The sequence below is a fragment of the Bos mutus genome, chromosome 11 (genome assembly GCF_027580195.1).
Source record: "Bos mutus isolate GX-2022 chromosome 11, NWIPB_WYAK_1.1, whole genome shotgun sequence".
Classification (NCBI taxonomy): domain Eukaryota; kingdom Metazoa; phylum Chordata; class Mammalia; order Artiodactyla; family Bovidae; genus Bos; species Bos mutus.
The window spans coordinates 94,513,643-94,539,242 of NC_091627.1; the positions used below are offsets into that span (position 1 = coordinate 94,513,643).

Below are 25,600 nucleotides of genomic sequence, written 5' to 3' on the forward strand. Positions count from 1 at the left end.
CATGCTGCAGTTCATGGGGTTACAAAGAGCCAGACACGAGTTAGAGACTAAATAACAACAAGTAAAATGCTAATATGAACTACATCAGGAAATAAGAAAATATTTATGTTACAAATATTTATATTAAGTAATCTATTTTTAAATATCATTGTCATTAACAATATGAGGAACTACCTTTTATCACATAATAATACAAATTAGTGACTTGAGAATAAGGAAACAAATACAGAAAAGTGACAGATTATGGCCCCCAAAAACCTGTGAAAAGATCCAACCCTAGAAGTTATACATGATTTGGCTCTTGTTTTAGCAAATGAGATAACTGAGTTCTTATTTAAAGTCCATATAGGTCGAGTACAGCAACATCTAAAAACTAAACATGTATTCCAAAAAATACATAGCCGACTTCTTACCACCCTAGTTGAAGGTTGTACCTTTTCAAAACTTGTAAGAAACATTACAAATGGGGAAAGAGGCTTGTTTCTGCCATAAGAAAGTGAAGTTGCTCAGTCGTGTCCAACTCTTTGGAACCCCATGGACTGTACCCTACCAGGCTCCTCTGTCCATGGAATTTTCCAGGCAAGAGTACTGGAGTGGGTTGCCTTTTCCTTCTCCAGGGGATCTTCCCAACCCAGGGATCAAACCCGGGTCTTCAGCATTGCAGGCAGATGCTTTACCATCTGAGTCACCAGGGAAGCCCCACATTAAAATTAACAAACACTAAATATTTCAATATTATTGAATGTATTTTGAAATGGGCAGTTTAAGGCCCTCTTTTTTGTTCTTACAATTTAAGACTATATAGACTTTGTATATTTAAGAATGTGTGAATTTTAAATAATTGATAAAGATTGCATGTTGATGGCAGAAACTACAATCTCTATCAACATGTCTATACTTTGTCATATACTTTGAAAAATACCTATAACATGTCTCATGATTGGCATCAGAGACACATACTTTTTGACATATTAACTACCATTTATTAAATGCCAAATATGCACTAAGCCAGGCAACGTTCATACCATACCATAACTGCACTAAGTAGGTAATTATTGGGCTTCTCTGGTGGCTCAGATGGTAAAGAATCTGCCTGCAATGCAGAGGACCTGGGTTCAATCCTTGGGTTGGGAAGACCCCCTGGAGAAGTGAATGACTACCAACTTCAATATTCTTGCCCAGAGAATTCCATGGACAGAGGAGTCTGACAGGCTACAGACCATGGGGTCCCAAAGAGTAAGATGCAACTGAACATTATTATCACATTTTATATATGAGAAAGCTGAGATCTGGGTAACTTGCTTAACACCACTACTATGTAAACAAATTACTTTAGTACTCTTATGAATCACTACTAGATTTCTCACTTGAGGAATTAATATACACACAGTGATAAGATATAGTGCTGTCATATTATAGTCATTCAAATGTTGTAACTTATTTCCTGACAGATTATAATTTTGTAAAAGCATAAGTCTTTGATTGAGGCCACCAGGGAAGCCCTATCCATCTTCACGTACTACTTATTTATCTATTGATTTAACTAATATTTACTGAGTACCTACACCAAGAACTCTTGTTGGTACTGAGGATATAACATTAAACAAACTACCCATTTTCCTATACTTTATGAGGAAATATTCACTTGATTTATAATTATGAGGCTTATAATAAAACTTAAAATTTTATATAAGCAAATATGGTTTTTTAGCTATACATACTATTGAAGAGAGTAAACAAAATCATGACACATATGCTCTTAGTCACTCAGTCATGTCTGACTCTTTGCAACCCTGTGTACTATAGCCCAGCAGACTTCTCTGTCCATGGAATTTTCCAGATAAGGATACTGGAGTGCGTCAGAGAAGTAAGATAATATGGGAAAAAGGAGGAGGAAGTATGTGGCAAATGAAAAATGCATATTACTGAATGTGATTTCTACTCAACTTTCAATAAATAGATAACTTTTATGTTACATAAATCATTTCGTAAGACCAAAAAAAGGGAAGGATGTTCAACAATTCTAATGAGGTTAAAATAACACTGACTTACAAACCACACAAGAAAATACAAAAAAAAAAAAAGAAGAAGAGTAAGAACAACACTAGGCCTGTGTTACTCATAGCCGTACACATAAATACAAAAAAGATTAAAAATAAAATAGACAAAAAGAAGTCAAATTCCACAGGGAGTTAAAGAAAGGCAGTGATTTACATCCTTAACAAGTTGGATTTGTCTAAGAATAAAAGAATTGTTTACTATCAAAAGTATCTACCAATGAAAGCCATCACCTTCATGAATTAAAGAATAAAAACCACAGCATTTTATCAATATATTTGGAAAACAAATTCAATAAAATTCAATACTCATTTATGTTTTTATAAAAAAAAATATAAGTCTAAGAATAACTAGATAAAGAATATTTGCCAAAATCCTATTGCAAACATCAGTTAATGGAGAAACTTTAGATACTCTCTTTGAATTTAGAAATCAGAGAAGGATGATCCATTATCACTTTACTGAACAGCAAAGTAATGATGATCCTGGTCAATACAACACCACAATAGAAAGAATAGAGATAAATGGTTAGGAAGAAAAGAAACAAATATCTGCATATGCTATAATCAACCACACAGAAAACCTATCATAAACCAAAAAACAAACTATAATTACTAACAAAAGAATTGAGCAGGTTGCCAGATGTAGGTTAACTTATAAAAACCAATAGTGTTTCTCAATATCAGCAATAATTTTAGAAATGAAAGCAGAAAATAGCAACAAAAACTAAGTGTTCTGTTAGTAACTAAACAAAAAGTGCCCAAGACTATTAACAGAGAAAAATAAAGCTTAATTAAATAACTTTAAAGTAGGCCTTATTCTTCCATAAATGGGATGACTTAGTATTATGAAGTAATCATTTTTTTCCCAAAATTTAACTATAAATTCAACTGACTAAAAGTAGGCAGTTCAGAGAAGAAAAATCTTAAAGGATTAATGGCACCCCACTCCAGTACTCTTGCCTGGAAAATCCCATGGATGGAGGAGCCTGGTAGGCTGCAGTCCATGGGTTCGTTAAGAGTTGGACACAACTGAGCAACTTCACTTTCACTTTTCACTTTCATGCATTGGAGAAGGAAAAGGCAACCCACTCCAGTGTTCTTGCCTGGAGAATCTTGGGGACGGGGAGCCTGGTGGACTACCGTCTATGGGGTCGCACAGAGTCGGACACGACTGAAGCGACTCAGCAGCAGTAGCAGCAGGTTCAAAAAGAGAAGTATAATGTTACCAGTATTCAGAGAAATGCAAATTAAAATGATATCAATATCCATCAGGTTATCAGAAATTAGAAATTGGTAAAATTAAATATTATACATATACCTTACAACCAAGAATTTCATACCTAAAGTATAGAAACTTACAAGTCCATAGGAGGGTATTTATTTGTTACAACAGAATATATTAGGCAGTTTAAGAGTTGATTGAAGGGAATGGCAATCCATTCCAGCATTCTTGCCTGGAGAATCCCATGGACAGAGAAGCTGGTGGGCCACAGTCCAAGGGGTCACAAAGAGTCGGACACAACTGAATGACTAACACGTACTAAGGTAATAGATAATTAAAACACAGCAAATACAAATGGGATCAATTAAATATCACATATAAGCAGGAGGCAATGAACTAAATATACAAACTATAATGAGGAACTGATATTAAAAATAGGACTAAACAAAAGATATAAGAAATAGAACTAGGTCCATAAGACAATACTATTTGAATAAGTTAAAATCAAATACAAAGTTACTATATACTTTTCAAAACCATAACCACGATCATATGTTAAACATAATAGAGTTAGTATAACTGGGGATGAGAGACAAGTGGAGTTATGGACAGGGGATGAATGGAAAAACCATGATAAAACACAATACAGCAGGGGACCTTGTATGAAATGACAAAAAAAGCATGTCACAAACTAAGATGTATATAATTTATTTAATTCTCCTGGTGGTTCAGAGGGTAAAGCATATGACTGCAATGAGGGAGACCTGGGTTCGATCCCTGGGTTGTGAAGATCCCCTGGAGAAGGGAATAGCTACCAACTCCAGTATTCTTGCCTGCAGAATTCCATGGATGAAGGAGCCTGGAAGGCTACAGTCCATGCGGTAGTAAAGAGTCGGACACAACTGAGTGACTTTCATACACATGATATTAAAAAGAAGTAGTCAACTTATTTTAGATGTTTTGATACAATTTTATCTATATCTTGCTTCAGTCATGTCCAACTCTCTGTGACCCCATGGACTATACAGTCCATGGAATCCTCCGGGCCAGAATACTGGAGTAGGTAGCCGTTCCCTTCTTCAGGGGATCTTCCCAACCCAGGGATCAAACCCAGGTCTCTGGCACTGCAGGCGGATTCTTTACCAGCTGAACCACCAGGGAAGCCCCATTTTTATACAAAAGAACGATGAACAGAGAAAACGAATAGAGAGTGAGAAAAGAGGGAGAGGGGAAAAGGGAAACAGACAGCAACAAGTGAGAGGAGGAAGAGAAGAAGCTTTCAGTTCTTTTCTCAGGCTACTAAAGTGAGGTCGCTCAGTCATATCCACCTCTTTGTGACCCCATGGACTGCAGCCTACCAGGCTCCTCTGCCCATGGGATTTTCCAGGCAAGAGTACTGGAGTGGGGTGCCATTTCCTTCTCCAGGGATCTTCCTGACCCAGGGATGGAACTCAGGTCTCCTGCACTGCAGGCAGACACTTTACCCTCTGAGCCACCAGGGAAGCTCTCAAGCTACTGGAGGTTACCAAAAACACTTCAGGCTATAAAGTCCACCCAAACTATCTGGAGTAATGATACTTTGGTAAATATATAAGGAAAGAATATGGATAACACACTAGGCAATAAGACATATTCAAATAGACTGAAAACCTGATAGAAGATTCACTGAATTTTGCTATAAAATGTATTGATAATGGACTTTTCTAATCAATTTGTCTTTGATGATACTTTAGAGTTTAATCTTTTTACTGATTGTATGTATCTGTGTGTCTGCATGTAGGTATATTACCATGAAGGATAAAGCGCCTTTCTTAGAATGACATTGATATCCACAGTATTTCTCCTCAGAGAAGTTCCTCTTTCCATATGTGTTACATGACAAAGGAGTAATTACCATCAGGAATAAAAAATCTTATTTTAATATTTGAAGATAGGCTATTGTTATATGAATAACACATTTTTAAATTAACAGTAGAAATTCAAATTTGTGTGTCACTATTTTTAGCTATAATCTAATAATCTGTTGATGACTGACAGAAATTAATGTTACTAGTTACCACATATGACATGGCAAAGATAAATAAAAGATTCAGGAAGAAATGAAAAGATTATTTTTTAATAAATGATATTCCTTTAAAAAAGGAGTAGGGAGCCGCAGAGGATGAGATGGTTAAACAGAATCACTGATTCAACAGACATGAATTTGAGCAAACTCTGGGAGATAGTGGAGGACAGAGGAGCCTGGTGTGCTACAGTCCATGGGGTCTCAAGAGTCAGACATGACTTAGTGACTGAATAACAATAATAATTCCTTAATAATAGTTTCTTATTCCTTAATAATAATAAGAAAAACTATCAAATATGAGAAAGCAGAGATTTGAATTCAATGTAAAGTTTTATTAGGCAAAGCCAAAGACTCACCAAGACAGAATATATGTGTAGACATCGATAAACAGGAGAGAAATCAACCAAATCTTGGGCGCCAGGTACCTGCAAAACAACCAAAATTGTCACAAAATATTCAAACAAAGCTATAAAGAGCAATAGCACTCATTTTTAATACTAAAGTGTTAAAACAAAACAAAGTATGCTTCAAGAAACCTAGTTTTAGCATTTCAGTCATAGATTAAAAAACAGTGAGGCTATCACCAAGGTTGGGACACAGAACTGAAGAACAGATAACAGAGAAGAGTAAGAGGTGTCTCTGGTCTTGCATACGCTTTTAGAGATACACTTGGAGACTGCAGAAAAAAAGCAGGAAAGGGCATTAGAATCTGTGAATATTTAAGACTGCATGCAGTCAAATACAGAAATACTCCAAGAAGAGAGGGGAGATGATATTTTTAAAAATAAGATAATGAATAGAAAAATCAAACCTAGAGTATCAACAAATTATAGTATGAAAAATGCATACAGATTAATCCTAGACATCAAACAAGGAAAGTAAAACAAAAAACTAGAACTGCAATACAGTCACAGTGCTAAAACTGATGCATTACAATTGTGATGATGAATAAGTCACAATGTTCTTTGACCTCAATTTCCTCATCTGAAAAAGAAAAATATTAGTTGACCTAAATAAATTTAATAAGAGTAAAAGGAAACACTAGAAAGCAAGTATTAAGCAAAACAGAACAAAAAAGAAAAGACACAACTACATGAAGAAATACAGCAGTCAAAATATAGACTAAAATAAAAACTAAAGACTAAATAAAGACAAAGACTAAAGTTTTTAGTACAACACTAGTAACTGTAATTCATCTGAATACGAGCAGCAGGCACATCTAAATTGGATTGGGCTGATTCATGATTATAAAGTCAGTTTCCTTTACTTCATAAAAGTAAACCTCATATCTTCTTTGGGTGAACTGATTCTTCATCAAGATGCTGTTTCTAATGAAACCTATTCATCCTAATTCAATAGTACAATATCCACTTTCTTTTCCCTTCAAAACCATCACATGTCTCTATGTATTGGTTCAAATTTATTGGCCATTCTGTTTATTTGCTTTGCATCCATGAGATCAGAAATTAAACCTCTATGTTTGGGAATCTCACTCAATATATTATGTATCTATAAGCACTCCAAACAAACGTTTTTGTGACTCCAAAGACTGATAAGGTGCTCAAGATCCTACACCATGGCCAAAGCACAGTTTTACTTAAAAAAAAAAAATCTAGAAGAGTTAGTGAGCACTGCCAAATTACTAAGTAAAACATTTCATGGACAGGCACCATGTAGGTAAAGAAAAGTATGATTAAAAAGCATGTAAAAATTCTAACTTTAAGGATACAAATGGACATTCATTTTCATCTTAACACAACAAGGGGCAATAGGTGATCATTACAGGCCCTCTTCTTTAAAATGACTACAACATTAAGCACCTTTACAGTCGCTCCTCTTTGATTCTGAAGCGGAGATTTCAAGGAAATTTATTTTATTTTTCCGGAAAATCAGAGCCTACTAGTGAAAACTGTAGCTAAGTGAAAAACAACTTCAAAAGAAGAAATACAGAAAATTCCCATAAAATTATATTTACAATAGTATTTAAATTACCTAAAAATTACATGTGTACATGAAAAAGACAAGAACAGAAACGCATTAAAAAATTACTTTGATCTGTGTGGAAAATTAAACTTTTTCCTTTTATTTAGAATTAATGATTATAAAGTTATTTTTAGAAGTATATACCTTTAAAAATATTAAGAACATTCTACTTAATTTTAAACAACAAATTTAATCACAACTTTGTTTCTATGTTCTTCATACAGTTTATTTTGTTTTGCTTTGAACTCAAAGCCTTTCATTCAAAAGGAAACTGCTTCTAGCCATTGCTCAGTCAAAGTCTTAGCCCTTTCACATGTCAGACCCATCCTTAAAGAATGAACATCCCACCTTAGGGGACAATTTCCCAAGAAATCTGTGACAAATAACCTAATGGGGCCCTTTACTAATGGCATGGGAAGACTGGTTTTTCTGGACCAACTTAAAAATAGATATAATTAGAGAAGAGACAAAGGCCTTTTCTGTCATCTCCACCAAATATTTACAACCAAATCTATTCTCTGTGAGGCTGTCTTGACATTCAGCTTCTAACTGTTTAAAGTACTCTGACGCAGGAGGGCTGTCAAGGGGGCTATTTCTTAGCCTCTGAAATCATAATCCAGTTAAGTCCTCCTAAGGACATGCTTTCCTGCCTTGAAGGTGGTACACAGAAATCAAGATAAAAAGGAGCAGAACGGGGCTTAAGTTCACAAACTTTACTTCCACCCTCCAAATAGTCTACTATTTAGAGATGATTTTTCCTTCATGCTCCCTTCTGTGAGGAACACTAGGAACACTGTGAGGAAACCAGAAGAGTGCTGTGAGGAGAAAGGTATGTAAAGCATGCACTGACTCATGTTGCTTTGAGCTAAATGTGTTTTCTCTGCTTCCACTAATGAAAAAGAATCACATCTACAGAAAGGTGAAGGGAGGAGAGCAACGTACACTGTACGTGAAGGAATGCTACATGTTTGGAAGGATAAGAAATGAACCTTCAAAAACCGAAATAAATGGGAGTGAGTACCAGAACAAAAGGCAGTGTTTTCTGACTCAAATAAATAGTCTGCCTCAAGGTCCACATTTTGCTCCCCATTTAAAATGCTAAATCTCTGTCGGAGCTGTCTTCATTCTTCTTCCCCTCAGTTGTCCCTCCCTCCCCTCAAGTTGCAAAGAATGATTCAAGCAGGTTTAGGTCTCAGCTGGGACAGAGGGAGGGGTCCAAGGACACTTTCCTAAGCTAACAATGACTGCCTTTAATGGTTTCTGTCTCCTAACAAAAGCCATGACTCCGTCTTTATCAGCTTCATCTAATTTTTCCTTTCCAAAGTAAATAACACAGCCCTTGCATTTTACACATGTCCAACTTTGACAAATCATTATCGACTAAGACTATAACTGATAAGAGATAACTTTGTGGTAGGACGCTGTCATTTCCTTTCATAAGGGCTTTCTTTCTGAGATACAGAAACATGATTAAAATAGTTAAACATTTCCTCTGCATGGCAGTCAGGAACTCAAGACATTAAGATACTGCAGTCTGTATTTTTCTAGTTCAAACAGATCTATCTTCATACCAACAGTAGTCACAAACAATGCACTTAAGATTATCCCACTTTTTTAACTAGTTGTTTTCCTTAAGAATTCACATGAAATAATTTCATCACCAAGGACAGCAGCTGCCTAATTCCCTATAGTTTCTGAAGAGAGTCCCTTCAAACCTCTTTATTGTCAGGAAGGACCAAATAGTAGGTAAAATTTTAGATTATGTAAATGAGAAATCCGGGCTTCCCAGGTGGTGCTAGTGGTAAAGAACCCGCTTGCCAATGAAAGAGGCATAAAAGACATGGGTTCAATTCCTGAGTCAGGAAGATCCCCTGGAGGAGGGCATGGTAATCCACTCCAGTATTCATGCCTAGAATCCCATGGACAGAGGAGCCTGGTGGGCTATAGTCCATAGGGTCGAAAGGAGTCAGACACACTGAAGTGACTTAACACACACACAACCAAGAAATGTATGCCTGAGAGCACACTATTTGTTGTTTTTCAGTCACTCAGTCATGTCCGACTCTTTGCAACCCCATGGACTGCAGTGCACCAGGTTTCCCTGTCCACCATCTCCCAGACCTTGCTCAAACTCATGTTCATAGAGTTGGTGGTGCCATCCAACCATCTCATCCTCTGTCGTCCCTTTCTCCTCCTGCCTTCAATCTTTCCCAGCAACAGGGTCTTTTCTAATGAGTCAGCTCTTCGCATCAGGTGGCCAAAGTATTGGAGCTTCAGCTTCAGCATCAGTCCTTCCAATGAATAGACTGATTTTCTTTAGGACTGACTGGTTTGATCTCCTTGAAGCCCAAGGGACTCTCAAGAGCCTTCTTCAACACCACAGTTTAAAAGCATTAATTCTTCGACGCTCAGTCTTCTTTATGCTCCAACTCTCACATCCATATGTGACTACTGGAAAAACCACAGCTTTGACTCGATGGACCTTTATTGGCAATGTAATGGCTCTGCTTTTTAATGAGCTTTCTAGGTTTGTCATAGCTTTTCTTCCAAGGAGCAAGCATCATTTAATTTCATGGCTGCAGTCACCATCTACAGTGATTTTGGAACCCAAGAAAATAAAGTCTATCACTGTTTCCACTGTTTCCCCATCCTTCTGTCATGAAGTGATGGGACCAGATGCCATGATTTTCATTTCCTGAATGTTGAAAAAATGTTAGCCAGTTTTTTCACTCTTCTTTTTCACTTTCATCAAGAGGTTCTTTTGTTCCTCTTCACTTTCTGCCATAAGGGTGGTGTTATCTGCATATCTGAAGTCACTGATATTTCTCCCACCAATCTTGATTTCAGCTTTCCTTCATCCAGCCCAGCATCTCACATGATGTACTCTGCATATAAGTTAAATAAGCAGGGTGACAACACACAGCCTTGACATACTCCTTTTCCAATTTTGAATCAGTCCATTGTTCTATGTCTGGTTCTAACTGTTGCTTCTTGACCTGCATACAGGTTTCTCAGGAGGCCGGTAAGGTGGCAGGTAAGGAGAGCACAATATAAATTATATAAATTAAGAGAGTGCTAGTGCTAAGTCACTTCAATCATGTCCAATTCTATGCAATCCTATGGACCACAGCACTTGAGGCTCCTCTGTCCATGGTATTCTGCAGGCAAGAATCCTGGAGTGGATTGCCATTCCCTTCTCCAGGGGATTTTCCCAACCCAGGGATCGAACCTGCATCTCTTAAGTCTCCTACATTGGCAGGCAGGTTCTTTACCACTAGCACCACTTGAGAAGCCCATGAAATTAAGAAAACTTGGATATATTTTAAATTAACAGATAATAATAAGCTGTTAAAATAATCTCTGGATGACTGGCCTACCACATCCACAGAGAGATATCATCAAGGCAACAACTACATTCAACAATTATACATTCACATACCCACCAGAGATATGTGCCATTAGATACCAATCTATAAGGCTAATTTGACTGTTTCAATCTTATATACTTACGATAAAAATTAACAGCTTTAGTCAAAGCAATTATTCCTAATTATTGTGTATAGACTATTTGTTGTTAAATACCATTATATCCATCAATACACCAGCTGTCACATGATGCCACTACATAGATGGCAAAAAGAGTCTGGAGACAGAGGATATTGAAAAAAAGAAAAGCTAACCTTTCTATAAATAGGATTAATGAAAAGCACCTAGAAAAAAATAGTCTATGAACCTCTGTACACAACATACATTAGATAAGATATAAAGATTCAGAGGAGAAATGGGAATATTAGATATCAAGAAGAAAAGAAAGAGTATTTCTCATTAGGAAAATTCTTGCAAAACATCAGGATTTGGTTTTATGATACGTTTTTCTTGTTTTCTAATATATCTTAGTTCAAGTCAAAGGAAATCTCTGAAAATGGAAAGGCTAGTGGATAAGTTAGTCTCATAAATGATAGGAAAATGATTTAGTTTTTTTAAAGGAGATTTTTATTTTAAAATAATGACACTCAAGCTTTATCAGATATATTCACTTAATAGTTTTATAACACAACCTTCCCCCTCAAAAAAAAGGAGTTAGAATTTAGCTCTCTCCATAACTTCAAAGACTCACTAGTGAACGGAGGTGGGGGAAAGAGTATCTGCAGGTAACAATCAGATAAATCTACCTGCTTTCCCTCTAAGTAGGCCCGGGAGATACACACACACACACACACACACACACACACATATCATTTATCTTTTTCTCATGAACTCTTTCAAAGCAGGTGGACCTTCCAAAAAGAGTATGACAGAAGTTTGTAAAAAATGTAGATATGCTTCTCACTAATTATTTGGGTCATTCTTGATCTTGAAAATACTTTTTGATTACCACTTAACATAAAACAGAATTTTGGTACTTTGGTTTCTTGGTATTGATAAATGAATGTAGGGACTTGGTACCTATTTCTGAAAATTACTTGACTCTCAAGTTACTAAAATGTACCAGGTATGTTTCTCAAGAGAGAAAACAACAAATGATTAGCTAAAGGGGTACTGCCTTTGAATCCAGAAGATCAACTGTGACTGCCTATATTATGTCCAGAAGCCAAGAAGTACCTGGCAGACATTTTTTACCAGTGTGCATTTTTGAACTATTTGACTTACAAATTTCAGAGGAGAAAAAGGGTAAAATTCATTTGGACATAAGCTCTAATAGAGCTGGACTAACACCACAGACATACCAACAAACTAGAAGATAGGACTCTAAGTCACTAGGGTGATTAAAAGGATAAAAAACATTCTAAGCCTTTGAACACTCAAGAATACCCTGACCAGAGCCCTACCCTAAAAGTACAGCATTTTTTTCTATTGAGCATCTCACAAATTACTCAACTTCTTCCTGAAAAATCCCTAAGTAGATTACCACTTAATTAATTCATGTTTGCACTAAACAGAAGAAAATCAGGAAAGATAACAGCATTTCTCCTTATTGAGGCATTACAAAAAACCTTGTGACCAAATCAAATGAGAGTCCTTTAAGAATTCTCTGCTTGAACCTGAACACTTAGGAAATAAAGATTGAACTGATCTTTATTTAACAATGGTCTACTGTATGCTAGGATTTCCCTCATAGCTCAGTCGGTAAAAAAACTGCCAGGTCTAGCAGACCTGGCTTCAGTTCCTGGATTGGGAAGATCCCCTGGAGAAGGAAAGGGCAACCCACTCCAGTATTCTTGCCTGGAGAATCCCATGGACAGAGGAGCCTGGCAGGCTACAGGCCATGGGGTCGCAAGAGTCAGACACGACTTAGCAACTGGAGAGAGAGAGACTGTATGCTAAGAAACTCTAAACTATCAGGCAAAAAGGAAATTTAGCATGAATGTGGTATTAAATATAAAAGTTCTAAGGGGAGGAAAAGTTAAGCTGATCAAAAGTAGGTAGAATAAAATCTTAAAGAACTAATATCCCTAATATATAAGCAAATCATAAAAATTGAAGGGGAAAAAAATCAGGAAAAAATGGGTAAAAAAACAAACAGATAGCTTACTGGGGAAAAAAATACAAATGCCTCTCAAACTTCTCAGATACCACATTTCACCCATAGTAATAGGAATGCAAATTTAAAACTATACAGAGATACTATTTTTCATTTATGCAACTGGCAAAAAATAAAAAACTTAACAAAATTCTCCCTGAAAGAAGCTGTAAGAAAATAAGCATCTCATACATGGCTGGTAGTGGGGAGGTGCAGAAAATGGTTCAACCTCTATAGAGCAGAATTTCACATTATCCAACAAGACTACACATGCATTTATCCCTTGAATCAGCAATCTAGAAACCTACCCTGAAGAAACATCTCCAACTATATATAAAACAATTTTCAGGTTTGAGGGTTTACTATAAAACTTTTTTTTAAGTTTTAAGGTATTTTGCATAGAGGAAAATTCATCCTTTCTAGTGACAACTTTCTAGAACAACTTTATGTTCTAAAACAATCCATCTAATCCTATAATCACTGTCACAATCTAGATTTTAAAAGAAGGTTCCACCACCCCCAAAATTTCCGGCATGTCCCTCTGTAGTCAAATTACTCCATAATGTTCAGCCCTTGCCAAACACTGATCCATTTCCTGTCCCTAGAGTTTTGCCTTTTCAAGAATGTCATATAAAGAGACTCATACTGGACATAACCTTTGAATCTGGCTTCTTTCATTCAGCATAAAGTATCTGAGATTCATTTGTGTTGTTTCATGTATCTATAGTTTACTTCTTTTTACTTCAAAGTGACACTCTAATTATGGATATACCACGGTTCATTTTTATCTCTTCACTCACTGAAGAACACTTGGGTTGCTTCTACTTGCTGCAACATATGAATAAAGTTGCTATAAAAATTCAGGTAGATGTTACTGTGTAAACATAATGGGTAAATTCCTAGGAGTGAGACTGCTGGGTCACATGGTAAGTGTATGTTCAACTTTATAAATTCACTAACAGACTCTTTTCCAAACTGACTGAACCATTTTGCATTTTTACAGCAAATGCACAGCTGTCCTGCACCCTGCCAGTACCTGGTATTGTTAGTATTTTGTTGAGCTAATTAAAATAGCTCTATAACAGAAACACTATACTTTTACAGGAAAAGATTAGAAATCATTAAATTCCTACATACAGGAGATTAGCTGAATAAACTGTGGTACATTCAAAAATGGAGTACAATTTAGTAGTAAAAATAGAATGAGAACGATTTCCAGGAACTGATATAAAAATCATTATTTTCAGGATATATTTTCAAATGAAAAAACAAAGTACAAAACATATATATATGCATTATGCTGTTAATGTTATATAAGCTATGAGAAAGAGTATGTATACACGCCACAAACACAAACTCACAATATTGATTACTTACAAAGGGTGGGTAAGATCAGGAGGGAGAGATAAAGAGAAGAGTGGGATTTCAGTGAACATACTGTCTTATATAACTCTGCCTTTTGAACCATGTTCATATTTTATATAGTCAAAAAATTAAACTAATAAGGATAGGGAACCTCCAAAAATTACTCAAAAAGAAATCAATGAGCCTAAGAATATATAAATTGGATAATGAGCACACACGAGAAACTAAAATAGCCAACAAACATCTGAACAAAACATTTTGAACAATATAGCTCCACTGCATTTAAGATGAAAAGAACAGCAAAGAAATCTTGAACTTAGTAAGTTTACTGCTTTTAGTGGTATATGCATAGAAATTCTGAAACTATTTTGGGCATTATAATTAGGCAAATGAGTAAATATATTAATACTCTGGGAACCAGAATTCTCAGACACAAATATGCAACAGAAGAGGAAGAGCTATGATACCAGGTTTGAATTAGAAGCATCAGACTTAACTTACAATTTATAAAAATATCTCTGCCAGTGTAGTATGTATATTTCTTAATTCTGTCCACAAAAGGAGCACACCCAATGCCCGTATCTTGGTTTCTAAATACCGTTCTCCAGTAAAAGGAACAAGAACTCTTTGACAAAACAGCTAATGCTGGGGCTGGGGCAAAACCTGGAGTGAACCCATCCTGTGCAAGACAATGAATGAGATGCTCAGAACTGACAGAGACACAGCAGAGCACAATGGATGAGACTCAAGTTTGGAACAAATGGAGAATCAAAATGAAAGACAAGAATGGACTATAAGCAGCTGTATACTAAAAAAACATATAAGTGCCAACACGGAGACAAAAAAAAGGAAAGGGGGAAAAGTAAATTTCTTCTTTTAGAAGAATGCCAACCAATCAATGTGAATCAAATGGTAAAGATAGAAAAATCACTATTTTATAATCACCATAGTAATACATGATTCAGGAAAGAATCATCAATCAATTCTAAAACCAATAGGTGAAAAACAGTAGAGAAATCTGGTAGACACCACCTTAATCAACTGTGTACTTCCTGATATGATGCACTGAAAAGAACATAATACTTCTTTTGTAATATTCTTGCCAAAAATTATTAACCTGAATCTAATCATGGGGGTGTACCATATGCACCTAAATACAAGAACATTAAAGGAGAATAAATATACATAAAAATTAAATGCAACATGTGATACATGTCTACATATGATTGCAGGAAAAAAATGAAAGAAAAAACTGCTATAATATTGGGACAACTGGGAAAATTTGTATATAAGTTATATATTAAATTCCTGAGTGTGATTATTTTATTGTGATAATGTGGAAGGATGTCATTCTCAGAAAACAAGTCAATGTACTGAGAGTTCAAATATGATGTTTAAAATATACCACTTTCTTTCAAATGACAGATTTAACAGGGACAGTGGGGAAGAATGAAGAATAAAATTGACTTTCAAAATCATTTTTCTGAGAGAAATGGATTAGTGGAAAACCATATCCTTTGTAGCAACCTTGCAGTTTACATAACTAACAGTATGTAAACAAATTAAGAAAAGTAACAAACAAACTAGAATATGAGATGTGCCAGAAATGTGGCAACAATGAAGTATTCTAAGAATGCAGAAGCTCTAAGTAACCTTAGGACAAAGCAGAAATCATAGGCCCTGCTTCTTCAAACTATGTCTTACTCAATATTGCTTTATTTCAATAGATTTTTGTTTGTTTGTTTACAATAGATGGTATCATTACCATTTTTTGGTACATTATCAAAAATATATCAAGATATATTTCATCTTTATTGCAAAAAAAAAAAGCACAGTCAGAATGCTACAATGTTAACTATTATATACTGGTAGGATTGTAAGTGCCAAGCACTATGACAAAACATTATATAAATTACTTCAGTCAATCCTCACAACAACCCTACTCTCTGTAGGTATTACTGGCCACTTTCTCACAAATAATATATCATCTTAAATGGTTCTTTGCACTCTATCTTCCAATATTTCAAAAATAATATTTCTGATGACTCTAATACATTCTCAAACTAAACTGTTCACTACTTCTAAAGATTTTTAAAGTTCTGTCTAGACATTTAGAAATAAGCAATAACATCTGAATATACCACAGTAAGATATAAAGATTCAAAACAAATTTCTAACATCAAAACCAGGCCGGACAAGTGCACCACTCTCCACTCTCCCCACAAAGCAGCGAAGGTCCCATCACAACTGGAGGGCATGCATGGTCCACATGAGGGACAGCCTGTGAGCACCTGGTTCTGGTGGCCAGGGAAGACTGTGCTTCCAGGCCACACGGATCATAACTTATAAAGCACACTCCTTTAAGACTGAGACAGACAGCTGTTTCACCTAACACATTTAGACAAACAGAGAGTCCGGCTAAACGAAGAGACAAAGGAACGTATTCCAAAACCAAAGAAGGAGACATATGCCCTGAAACAGACCTTGATGAAACAGAGATAAGCAACCAACCTGATAAAGAGTTTAAAGTAACAGTCATAAAGATATTCACCAAACTCAGGAGTAGAATGAATGAATACAGTGAAATCCTCAACAAAAAGATAGAAAATATAAGAAAGTACTAAACAGCAGTTGTAACTCACTGAAAAATACACTTTGGGGATTCAACAGCAGATTGGATTAAAACATAAGAAAGAATCAATGAGCTGGAAGAAAAACATGGACATCACCTGGAAAAAGGTGAAAAATGAAAAAAGAATCTTAAAAAAAAAAGTGAATATACCTCAAGGGATATCTGAGACAACATTAAGTGGAATTATGTTCACATTATAGAAGTTTCAGAAGGGAAAGATAAGAGAAAGGGTCAGAAAACTTAGAAAAGGGTCAGAAAAAATAATGGCTGAAAAACTTGCCCAAGCTGGGGAAGGAAACAGACATCCAGGTCTAGAAGTCAAGAGACTTCCAAGAAAGATGACACCAAGGAGAAGCACACCAAGACACATTATAATTAAAATGGTAAGAGTAAGGACTAAGAGAGAACTCTAACAGCAATAAGAGAAAAACAACTTCATTCATTCATTCATTTCAGTCGCTCAGTCGTGTCTGACTCTTTGTGACCCCATGAACCACAGCATACCAGGCCTCCCTGTCTATCACCAACTTCCGGAGTTCACTCAAACTCATGTCCATTGAGTCAGTGATGCCGTCCAACCATCTCATCCTCTGTCGTCCCTTTCTCCTCCTGCCCTCGATCTTTCCCATCATCAGGGTCTTTTCAAATGAGTCAGCTCTTCACATCAGGTGGCCAAAGTATTGGAGCTTCAGCTTCAACATCAGTCCTTCCAATGAACAACCAGGACGGACCTCCTTTAGGATGGACTGGTTGAATCTCCTTGCAGTCCAAGGGACTCTCAAAAGTCTTCTCCAACACCACAGTTCAAAAACATCAATTCTTCGGCACTCAGCTTTCTTTATAGTCCAACTCTCACATCCATACGTGACTACTGGAAAAAACATAGCCTTGACTAGACGGACCATTGTTGACAAAGTAATGTCTCTGCTTTTGAATATGCTATCTAGGTTGGTCATAACTTTCCTTCCAAGGAGCAAGCGTCTTTTAATTTCATGGCTGCAATAACCATCTGCAGTGATTTTGGAGCCCAAAAAAGGAAAGTCTGACACTGTTTCTACTGTTTCCCCATCTATTTCCCATGAAGTGATGGGACCAGATTGGCCAGTTGGCCAGCTTTAAGCCAACTTTTTCACTTTCATCAAGAGGCTCTTTAGTTCTTCTTCACTTTCTGCCATAAGGGTGGTGTCATCTGCATATCTGAGGTTATTGATATTTCTCCCGGCAATCTTGATTCCAGCTTGTGCTTCTTCCAGCCCAGCATTTCTCATGATGTACTCTGCATAGAAGTTAAATAAGCAGAGTGACAATATACAGCCTTGATGTACTCCTTTTCCTATTTGGAACCAGTCTGTTGTTCCATGTCCAGTTCTAACTGTTGCTTCCTGACCTGCATATAGGTTTGGTATTCCCATCTCTTTCAGAATTTTCCACAGTTTAAAACTTATTATATTAAAAAAAAAAAATCCTTATAAAGCTTCCAGCAGATTTATCAGAAGAAACTCTACAGGCCATAAGTGAGTGGCATGGCGTATTCAAATTGCTAAAAGGAAAATTTTTCCAACCAATATTTCTCTAATCGGCAAGTTTGTCATTCAAAATTAAAGATGAGGTAAAGGTTTTCCAAATAAGCAAAAGCTCAAGAAGTTAACTTCCTTGGAGGCTCATACTGTGAAGAATCTGCCTGCAATACAGGAGACCTGGGTTTGATCCCTGGGTTGGGAAGATCCCCTAGAGGAGGGCATGGCTACCAGTATTCTTGGCTGGAGAATCCCCAAGGACAGAGGAGCCTGGAGGGCTACAATCCACGGGGGTCACAAAGAGTCGGACACAAATGAGCAACTAAGCACAGCACGGCAAAGAAGTTTATCACCACTAAAGTGGACTTACAAGAAATGTTACAGGGAATTCCCTAAGTTGAAAAAAAAACAACACTAACTGATAAGAAGAAAACACAGGAAAGTAAAAATCTCATGGGAAAACGTAAGCAAGATACACCCTGAGGAAACCAGAACTGAAAGCAATACATGTACCCTAATGTTCACTGCAGCACTATTTACAGTTGCTAGGCCATGGAAACAACCTAGATGTCCATCGGCAGATGAATGGACAAGGAAGTTGTGGTGCATACACACAGTGGAATATTACTCAGCTACAAAAAGGAATGCATCTGAGACAGTTCTAATGAGGTGGATGAACCTGGAGCTTAATATACAGAGTGAAGCAAGTCAGAAAGAGAAAGACAAATACTGATATTTACACATATATATGGTATTTAGGGGAGAAGGCAATGGCACCCCACTCCAGTACTCTTGCCTGGAAAATCCCATGGATGGAGGAGCCTGGTAGGCTCCAGTCCATGGGGTCGCTAAGAGTCGGGCACGACTGAACGACTTCACTTTCACTTTTCACTTTCATGAATTGGAGAGGAAAACAGCAACCCACTCCAGTATTCTTGCCTGGAGAATCCCGGGGACAGAGGAACCTGGTGGGCTGCTGTCTATGGGGTCGTACAGAGTTGGACACGACTGAAGCGACTTAGCAGCAGCAACAGCATGGAATTTAGGAAAACAGTACCAATGATCCTACATGCAGGACACGGACGTAAAGAACAGACTTTTGGACTCAGTGGAAGAAGGGGAGAATGGGATGACTTGAGAGAATAGCATTAAAACCTGGACATTACTATATGTAAAACAGATGGCCAGTGCAAGATTGATACATGAAGCAGGTAGCCAAAGCCAGTGGTCTGGGACAACCCAGAGGGATAGAGTCGGGAGGGAGGTCAGAGGGAGGTTCAGGATGTAGGGGACACATGTATACCTGTGGCCAATTCATGCTGATGTATGGCAAAAATCATCACAACACTGTAAAGCAATTATCCTCCAATTAAAATAAATTAATTAATTAAAAATTTTAAAAAGAAGGTAGCCAATCAAGCACTTATAAAACTACCATAAAGCTTAAGAGACAAAAGAAGTAAACTTAGCTAAAAAAAATACAATAATTTTCTAAGGAAACATAAATAAAAAGATGCAAAATGTGACATCAAAAACATAAAATTTGGTGGGGGTAGTAAAAATTTAGAATTGTGGAATGTACCCAATACATATATAATTATGACTGATTTGTGCTGTTATATGGTAGAAATTAACACAACATTGTAAAGCAATTTTCCTCCAATTAAAAAAGAAATTAAATGAATAAACTTAAGAAGATTGAGATATTAAGCATTTTTCACAGTCACAACACTATGAAAACAGAAATCAATTACAAGAAGAAAACTGAACCAAAAAACCAGTAAAAATGTGGGAATTAAGCAATATGCTACCAAACAACCAGTGGGTCATTGAAGAAATCAAAAGTAAAATTAAAAAAAAAATACCTAGAGACAAAGAAAAATGGAAATATTACACACTGAAGTCTTTAAGATGCAGCAAATGTAGTTCTCAGAGGGAAGTCAACAGCAGTCCAGGACTACTTCAAGAAATAATAGAAATCTAATTTTAATGCTAAGGAACTAGAAAAAGAAGAACAAATCAAAGTCCAAAGTTAGTAGATAAAAGAAAATAATAAGATCAGTGCAGAAATAAATGAAATAGAAATTAAAAAGACAAATGTTCAGTCACTAAGTCATACCAGACTCCTTGAAACCCCATAAACTGCAGCACACCAGGCTTCCCTGTCCTTCACTATCTCCTGGAGTTTGCTCAAACTCATGTCCATTGAGTCAGTGATGCTGACCATCCAACTATCTCATTCTCTGAAATAACATGATCTCCTGGAAAAGGGAATGGTAAACCCTTCAATATTCTTGCCCTGAGAACGCCATGAACAGTATGTAAAGGCAAAAAGACAATAGAAAACTAAGAGGTGGTTCTTTAAGAAGAAAAATAAAATTGACAAGCCTTTAGACAAAGCAAGAAAAAAAGCAAGAGGAGTCAAATAACATCAGGAATAAAGAGAAATTATAACTGATACCACAAAAACACAAAGAATGGTAAGAGAATACTATGAACAATAATATGCCAACAAATTGGACAGCCTAGAAGAAACAGATAAAACATATAGTCTACCAGGATGGAATAGTGAGGAAACAGAAAAGCTGAATGGACTGATTACTAGCAAGGAGACCAATACTAATCAAAAACCTCCCAATAAACAAAAGGCCTAGACCAGATGGCTTCACTGGTGAATCATCCTAAATATTTGAAAAAGATTCAATACCTATCCTTCTCAAACTCAGGCACCCCAGGTGCTGCTAACAGTAAAGAACTGCCTACCAATGTACCAGACATAAGAGACAAGGGTTCAATCCTTGAGTCAGGAAGATCCTCTGAAGGAGAGCATGGCAACCCACTCCAGTATTCTTGCCTGGAGAATCTGGTGGATAGAGGCCCCAGCAGGCTATAGTCCATAGCGTTACAAACAGTCAGACATGACTGAAGTGACTTAGCATACATGCATGCTTCTCAAATTCCTCCCCCCACCCCCGCCAAAAAAAAAAAAAATGAATAGGAAGGAATGCTTCCAAACACTTTTTATGATGCCCTGGTTTGCCCTGACACCAAAACCAGACAAGGACAACATCAAAAAGAAAACCTGTATACAGGCCAATATCCCTGATGAACATAGAGGTAAAAATCTTCAACAACATATTAACAAACTGAATTTGACAATACATTAAAAGGATTATACACCACAATCAAGTGGGATTTACTCCAGGGATCAAGGATGGTTCTACATCTAAAATCTATGTGATACATCACACTAACAAAATAAAGGAGAAACATATGATCATCTTAATGCAGAAAAAGCTTTTAATAAAATTCAAGGTTCATTTACCATAAAAACTCTCAATAATGTGGGTGTAGAGGGAATATGCCTGTGTGCTAAGTCGCTTCAGTCACATGTGACTCTTTGTGACCCTAGGGACCATACCCTGCCAGTCTCCTCTGTCCAAGAATAGAGGGAATATACTTCAACATACTAAAGGCCATATATGACAGACCCACAGCCAACACCATAGCCAACAGTGAAAAGCTTAATGTTATTCTTCTAAGATCAGAAATAAAACAAGGATGCCCACTCTCACCACTTTTATTCAAAAAAGTATTCAAAGTCCTAGCTACAGCAATTAGGCAAGGCAATTAAATAAAAGCATCCAAATTAGAAACAAAGAAGTAAAACTGTCACGGTTTGCAGATGACATGATACTATATTTAGAAACCCCTAAAGACCCCACCAAAAAAAAAAAAAATCAGAACTAATCAATGAAATCAGCAAAGTTCCAGGATATTAAATCAATACACAGAAATCCATGGCATTTCCTGTAGCCTATCAGGGTCCTCCGTCCATGGGATTTTCCAGGCAAGAATGCTGGAGTGGATTGCCATTTCCTTCTCCAAGGGATCTTCCTGACCAAGGAAGCGAACCCAGGTCTCCTGCATTGCAGGCAAATGCTTTACCGTCTGAGCCACCAGGAAAGCATATACAACAGTAATGAAATATCAGAAAAAGAAATTAAGAAAGCAATCCAATTTACGACTGCATCAAAAAGAATAAAATATCCAGGATTAAATTTAACCAAGGAGATAAAAGGCCTGTACACTGAAAACTCGAAGACTGATGAAAGAAATTAAAGAAGACTCAAGTAAGGGAAAAAACATTTCATACTCAAGGAATAGAAGAGTTCAGTTCAGTTCAGTCGCTCAGTCGTGTCTGACTCTTTGCGGCCCCATGAATTGCAGCACGCCAGGCCTCCCTGTCCATCACCATCTCCGGGAGTTCACTCAGACTCACATCCATCGAGTCAGTGATGCCATCCAGCCAGCCATCTCATCCTCTGTCATCCCCTTCTCCTCCTGCCCCCAATCCCTCCCAGCATCAGAGTCTTTTCCAATGAGTCAACTCTTCGCATGAGGTGGCCAAAGTACTGGAGTTTCAGCTTTAGCATCATTCCTTCCAAAGAAATCCCAGGGCTGATCTCCTTCAGAATGGACTGGCTGGATCTCCTTGCAGTCCAAGGGACTCTCAAGAGTCTTCTCCAACACCACAGTTCAAAAGCATCAATTCTTCGGCACTCAGCCTTCTTCACAATCCAACTCTCACATCCATACATGACCACAGGAAAAACCATAGCCTTGATTAGACAGACCTTAGTTGGCAAAGTAATGTCTCTGCTTTTGAATATGCTATCTAGGTTGGACATAACTTTCCTTCGAGGAGTAAGCGTCTTTTAATTTCATGGCTGCAGTCACCATATGCAGTGATTTGGGAGCCCCCAAAAATAAAGTCTGACACTGTTTCCACTGTTTCCCCATCTATTTCCCATGAAGTGATGGGACCGGATGCCATGATCTTTGTTTTCTGAATGTTGAGCTTTAAGCCAACTTTTTCACTCTCCACTTTTACCTTCATCAAGAGGCTTTTTAGTTCCTCTTCACTTTCTGCCATAAGGGTGGTGTCATATGCATATCTGAGGTTATTGATATTTCTCCTGGCAATCTTGATTCCAGCTTGTATTTCTTCCAGTCCAGCGTTTCCCATGATGTACTCTGCATATAAGTTAAATAAGCAGGGTGACAATATACAGCCTTAACACTGTTAAAATGTTCATAATATCCAAAACAATCTACAGATTCGATGAAAAGTGAAAGTGAAATCATTCAGTCATGTCTGACTCTTTGCGATCCCATGGACTGTAGCCTACCAGGCTCCTCTGTTCATGGGATTTTCCAGGCAAAGGTACTGGAGTGGGTTGCCATTTCTTTCTCCAGGGGATCTTCCTGACCCAGGGATCAAACCCAGGTCTCCTTCATTGCAGGCAGATAAATCCCTATCAAAATTCCCCATGGAATATTTCACAGAACTAGAAAAAACAATTCTAAAGTCTGTATGGAACCACAAAAGATCCCAAATAGTCAAAACAATCTTGAAAAACAACAGAGCCAGAGAGACCATGATCGTGATTTCAAACTATACTACAAAGCTATAGTAATCAAAACAAAATGGCAGTGGCCCAAAAGCAGACACGCAGGCCAATGAAACATAATTAAGAGCCCAAAAACTATCTACGTATATGTGGACAGTTATCACATTACTGAACAGAGACATATGAAAACATCTTTTGTTACCCAAACATTATCGACCAGAGACTTTTCAATATTCACTTATATAACAAATCGCTGGCCACAGGCATTAGTTTCTGCAAAACTCTCCTGGTCAATAAAGAGTTAATTTATGATGAAGAAGCAAAGAATATATAATGCAATGGAAAAAGGACTGTCTCTTCAATAAATGGTGTTGGGAAATTGGACAGCTACAGACAGAGGGATGAAACCGAACCACTATCTTAAAGTACACACAAAAATTAGCACAAAACTGTTTAAAGACTTAAATGTAAGACCTGAAACCATAAAATTCCTGGAAAACAAACACAAGAGGTAATCTCATTGATTGCTGTCTTAGTGATGATTTTTGGATCTAACTCCAAAAGGAAGGGAAACAAAAGCAAAAGTAAACAAATGGGACTATATCAAACTAAGAAGCTTTTGCACAGCAAAGGAAATCATCATTAAAACAAAAAACAACCTACTGAATGGAAGAAGATGTTTGCAAATCACATATCTGATAAAGAGTTAATATTTAAAACATATATAGAACCCGCAACTCAACAACAAAAAATAAACAGTCCAATTTAAAAAATGGGAAAATAAACTCAATATACAATTTTCTAAAGACATACAGGTGGCTAAAATCACATAAAAAGATGTTCAACATCACTATTTACTACAGAAATGCAAATAAAAGCCACAATATCATCTTACATCCATCAGAATGAAAAAGCTTTTGTTAAAGTTTTAACAAATGGCTTTAACTTTAACAAAAAGTTAAAAAATAACAAATACTGGAGAGGATATAGAGAAAAGGGAACACTCAAATATGGTTAGTGGGATTGTAAATTGGTGCAGCTATTATGAAAAACAGTACAGAGATTCCTCAAAAACTTAAGAATAGAACTACCATATTATCCAGGTATTGTAACTACTGGGTGTGTATATATATATATAAAGAATATGAAAACCTAATTCAAAAAGATATACGTACCCCTATGTTCACTTGAGGATTATTTACGATAGCCATTTGTACAATAGCCATAAGATAGGGGAAAATGTCCATTAATGGATGAGGAATGGATAAAAAAGATCTGGCATATAGGTAGATACTAATCAACTAGATAAAAACAATGAAATCTTGCCAACTGGGATGACACGGATGGAACTGAGGGTTATTATGCTGAGTGAAATATCAGAAATAAAAAGACAAATAATGTATGAATTCATTCATATGTGGAATATAAAACTAAATAAAATAAAAACAAACACATTGTTACAGGGAACAGACCAGTAGTCAACAGAGGGGAAGGGGCCTGGAGGAGGGCTTCAAGGCATTCAAGGGGTCAGCAGTATGTTGACAGAAGTGACCCTTTGGGGAGTGATCACTTTGTAATGTTACAGATCTCAAATTATAATGCCATATAATTGAAATATAAATACTTTTTAATTCTAAAATTCATACATACTTCCACTGAAAACTAAGTTCTTGGTCAAAAAATGGGCAAATACGAGCAGTTTATATAGTTCAACTTTATATATATATATGACAAGTTAAAATAAAAAACTTACATTAATTAAGGTGACCCTTTCATTAACTTAGACAAAAATAAAATACAAATAGGGAGAGAATTTACAGG

At 36.7% G+C, this 25,600-nt stretch overlaps 1 protein-coding gene across 2 annotated transcripts in view; it reads right to left on the minus strand.

Moving 5' to 3' along the window:
* Nucleotides 1-25,600, minus strand: part of EXOC6B (exocyst complex component 6B) — a 728,809-nt gene that overhangs the window by 377,894 nt on the left and 325,315 nt on the right. For both annotated transcript variants that reach the window (XM_070379801.1, XM_070379802.1), the window contains exon 8: nucleotides 5,704-5,772. In XM_070379801.1, the coding sequence (XP_070235902.1) occupies nucleotides 5,704-5,772 (69 nt within the window). The remainder of the gene's footprint in view (nucleotides 1-5,703; nucleotides 5,773-25,600) is intronic.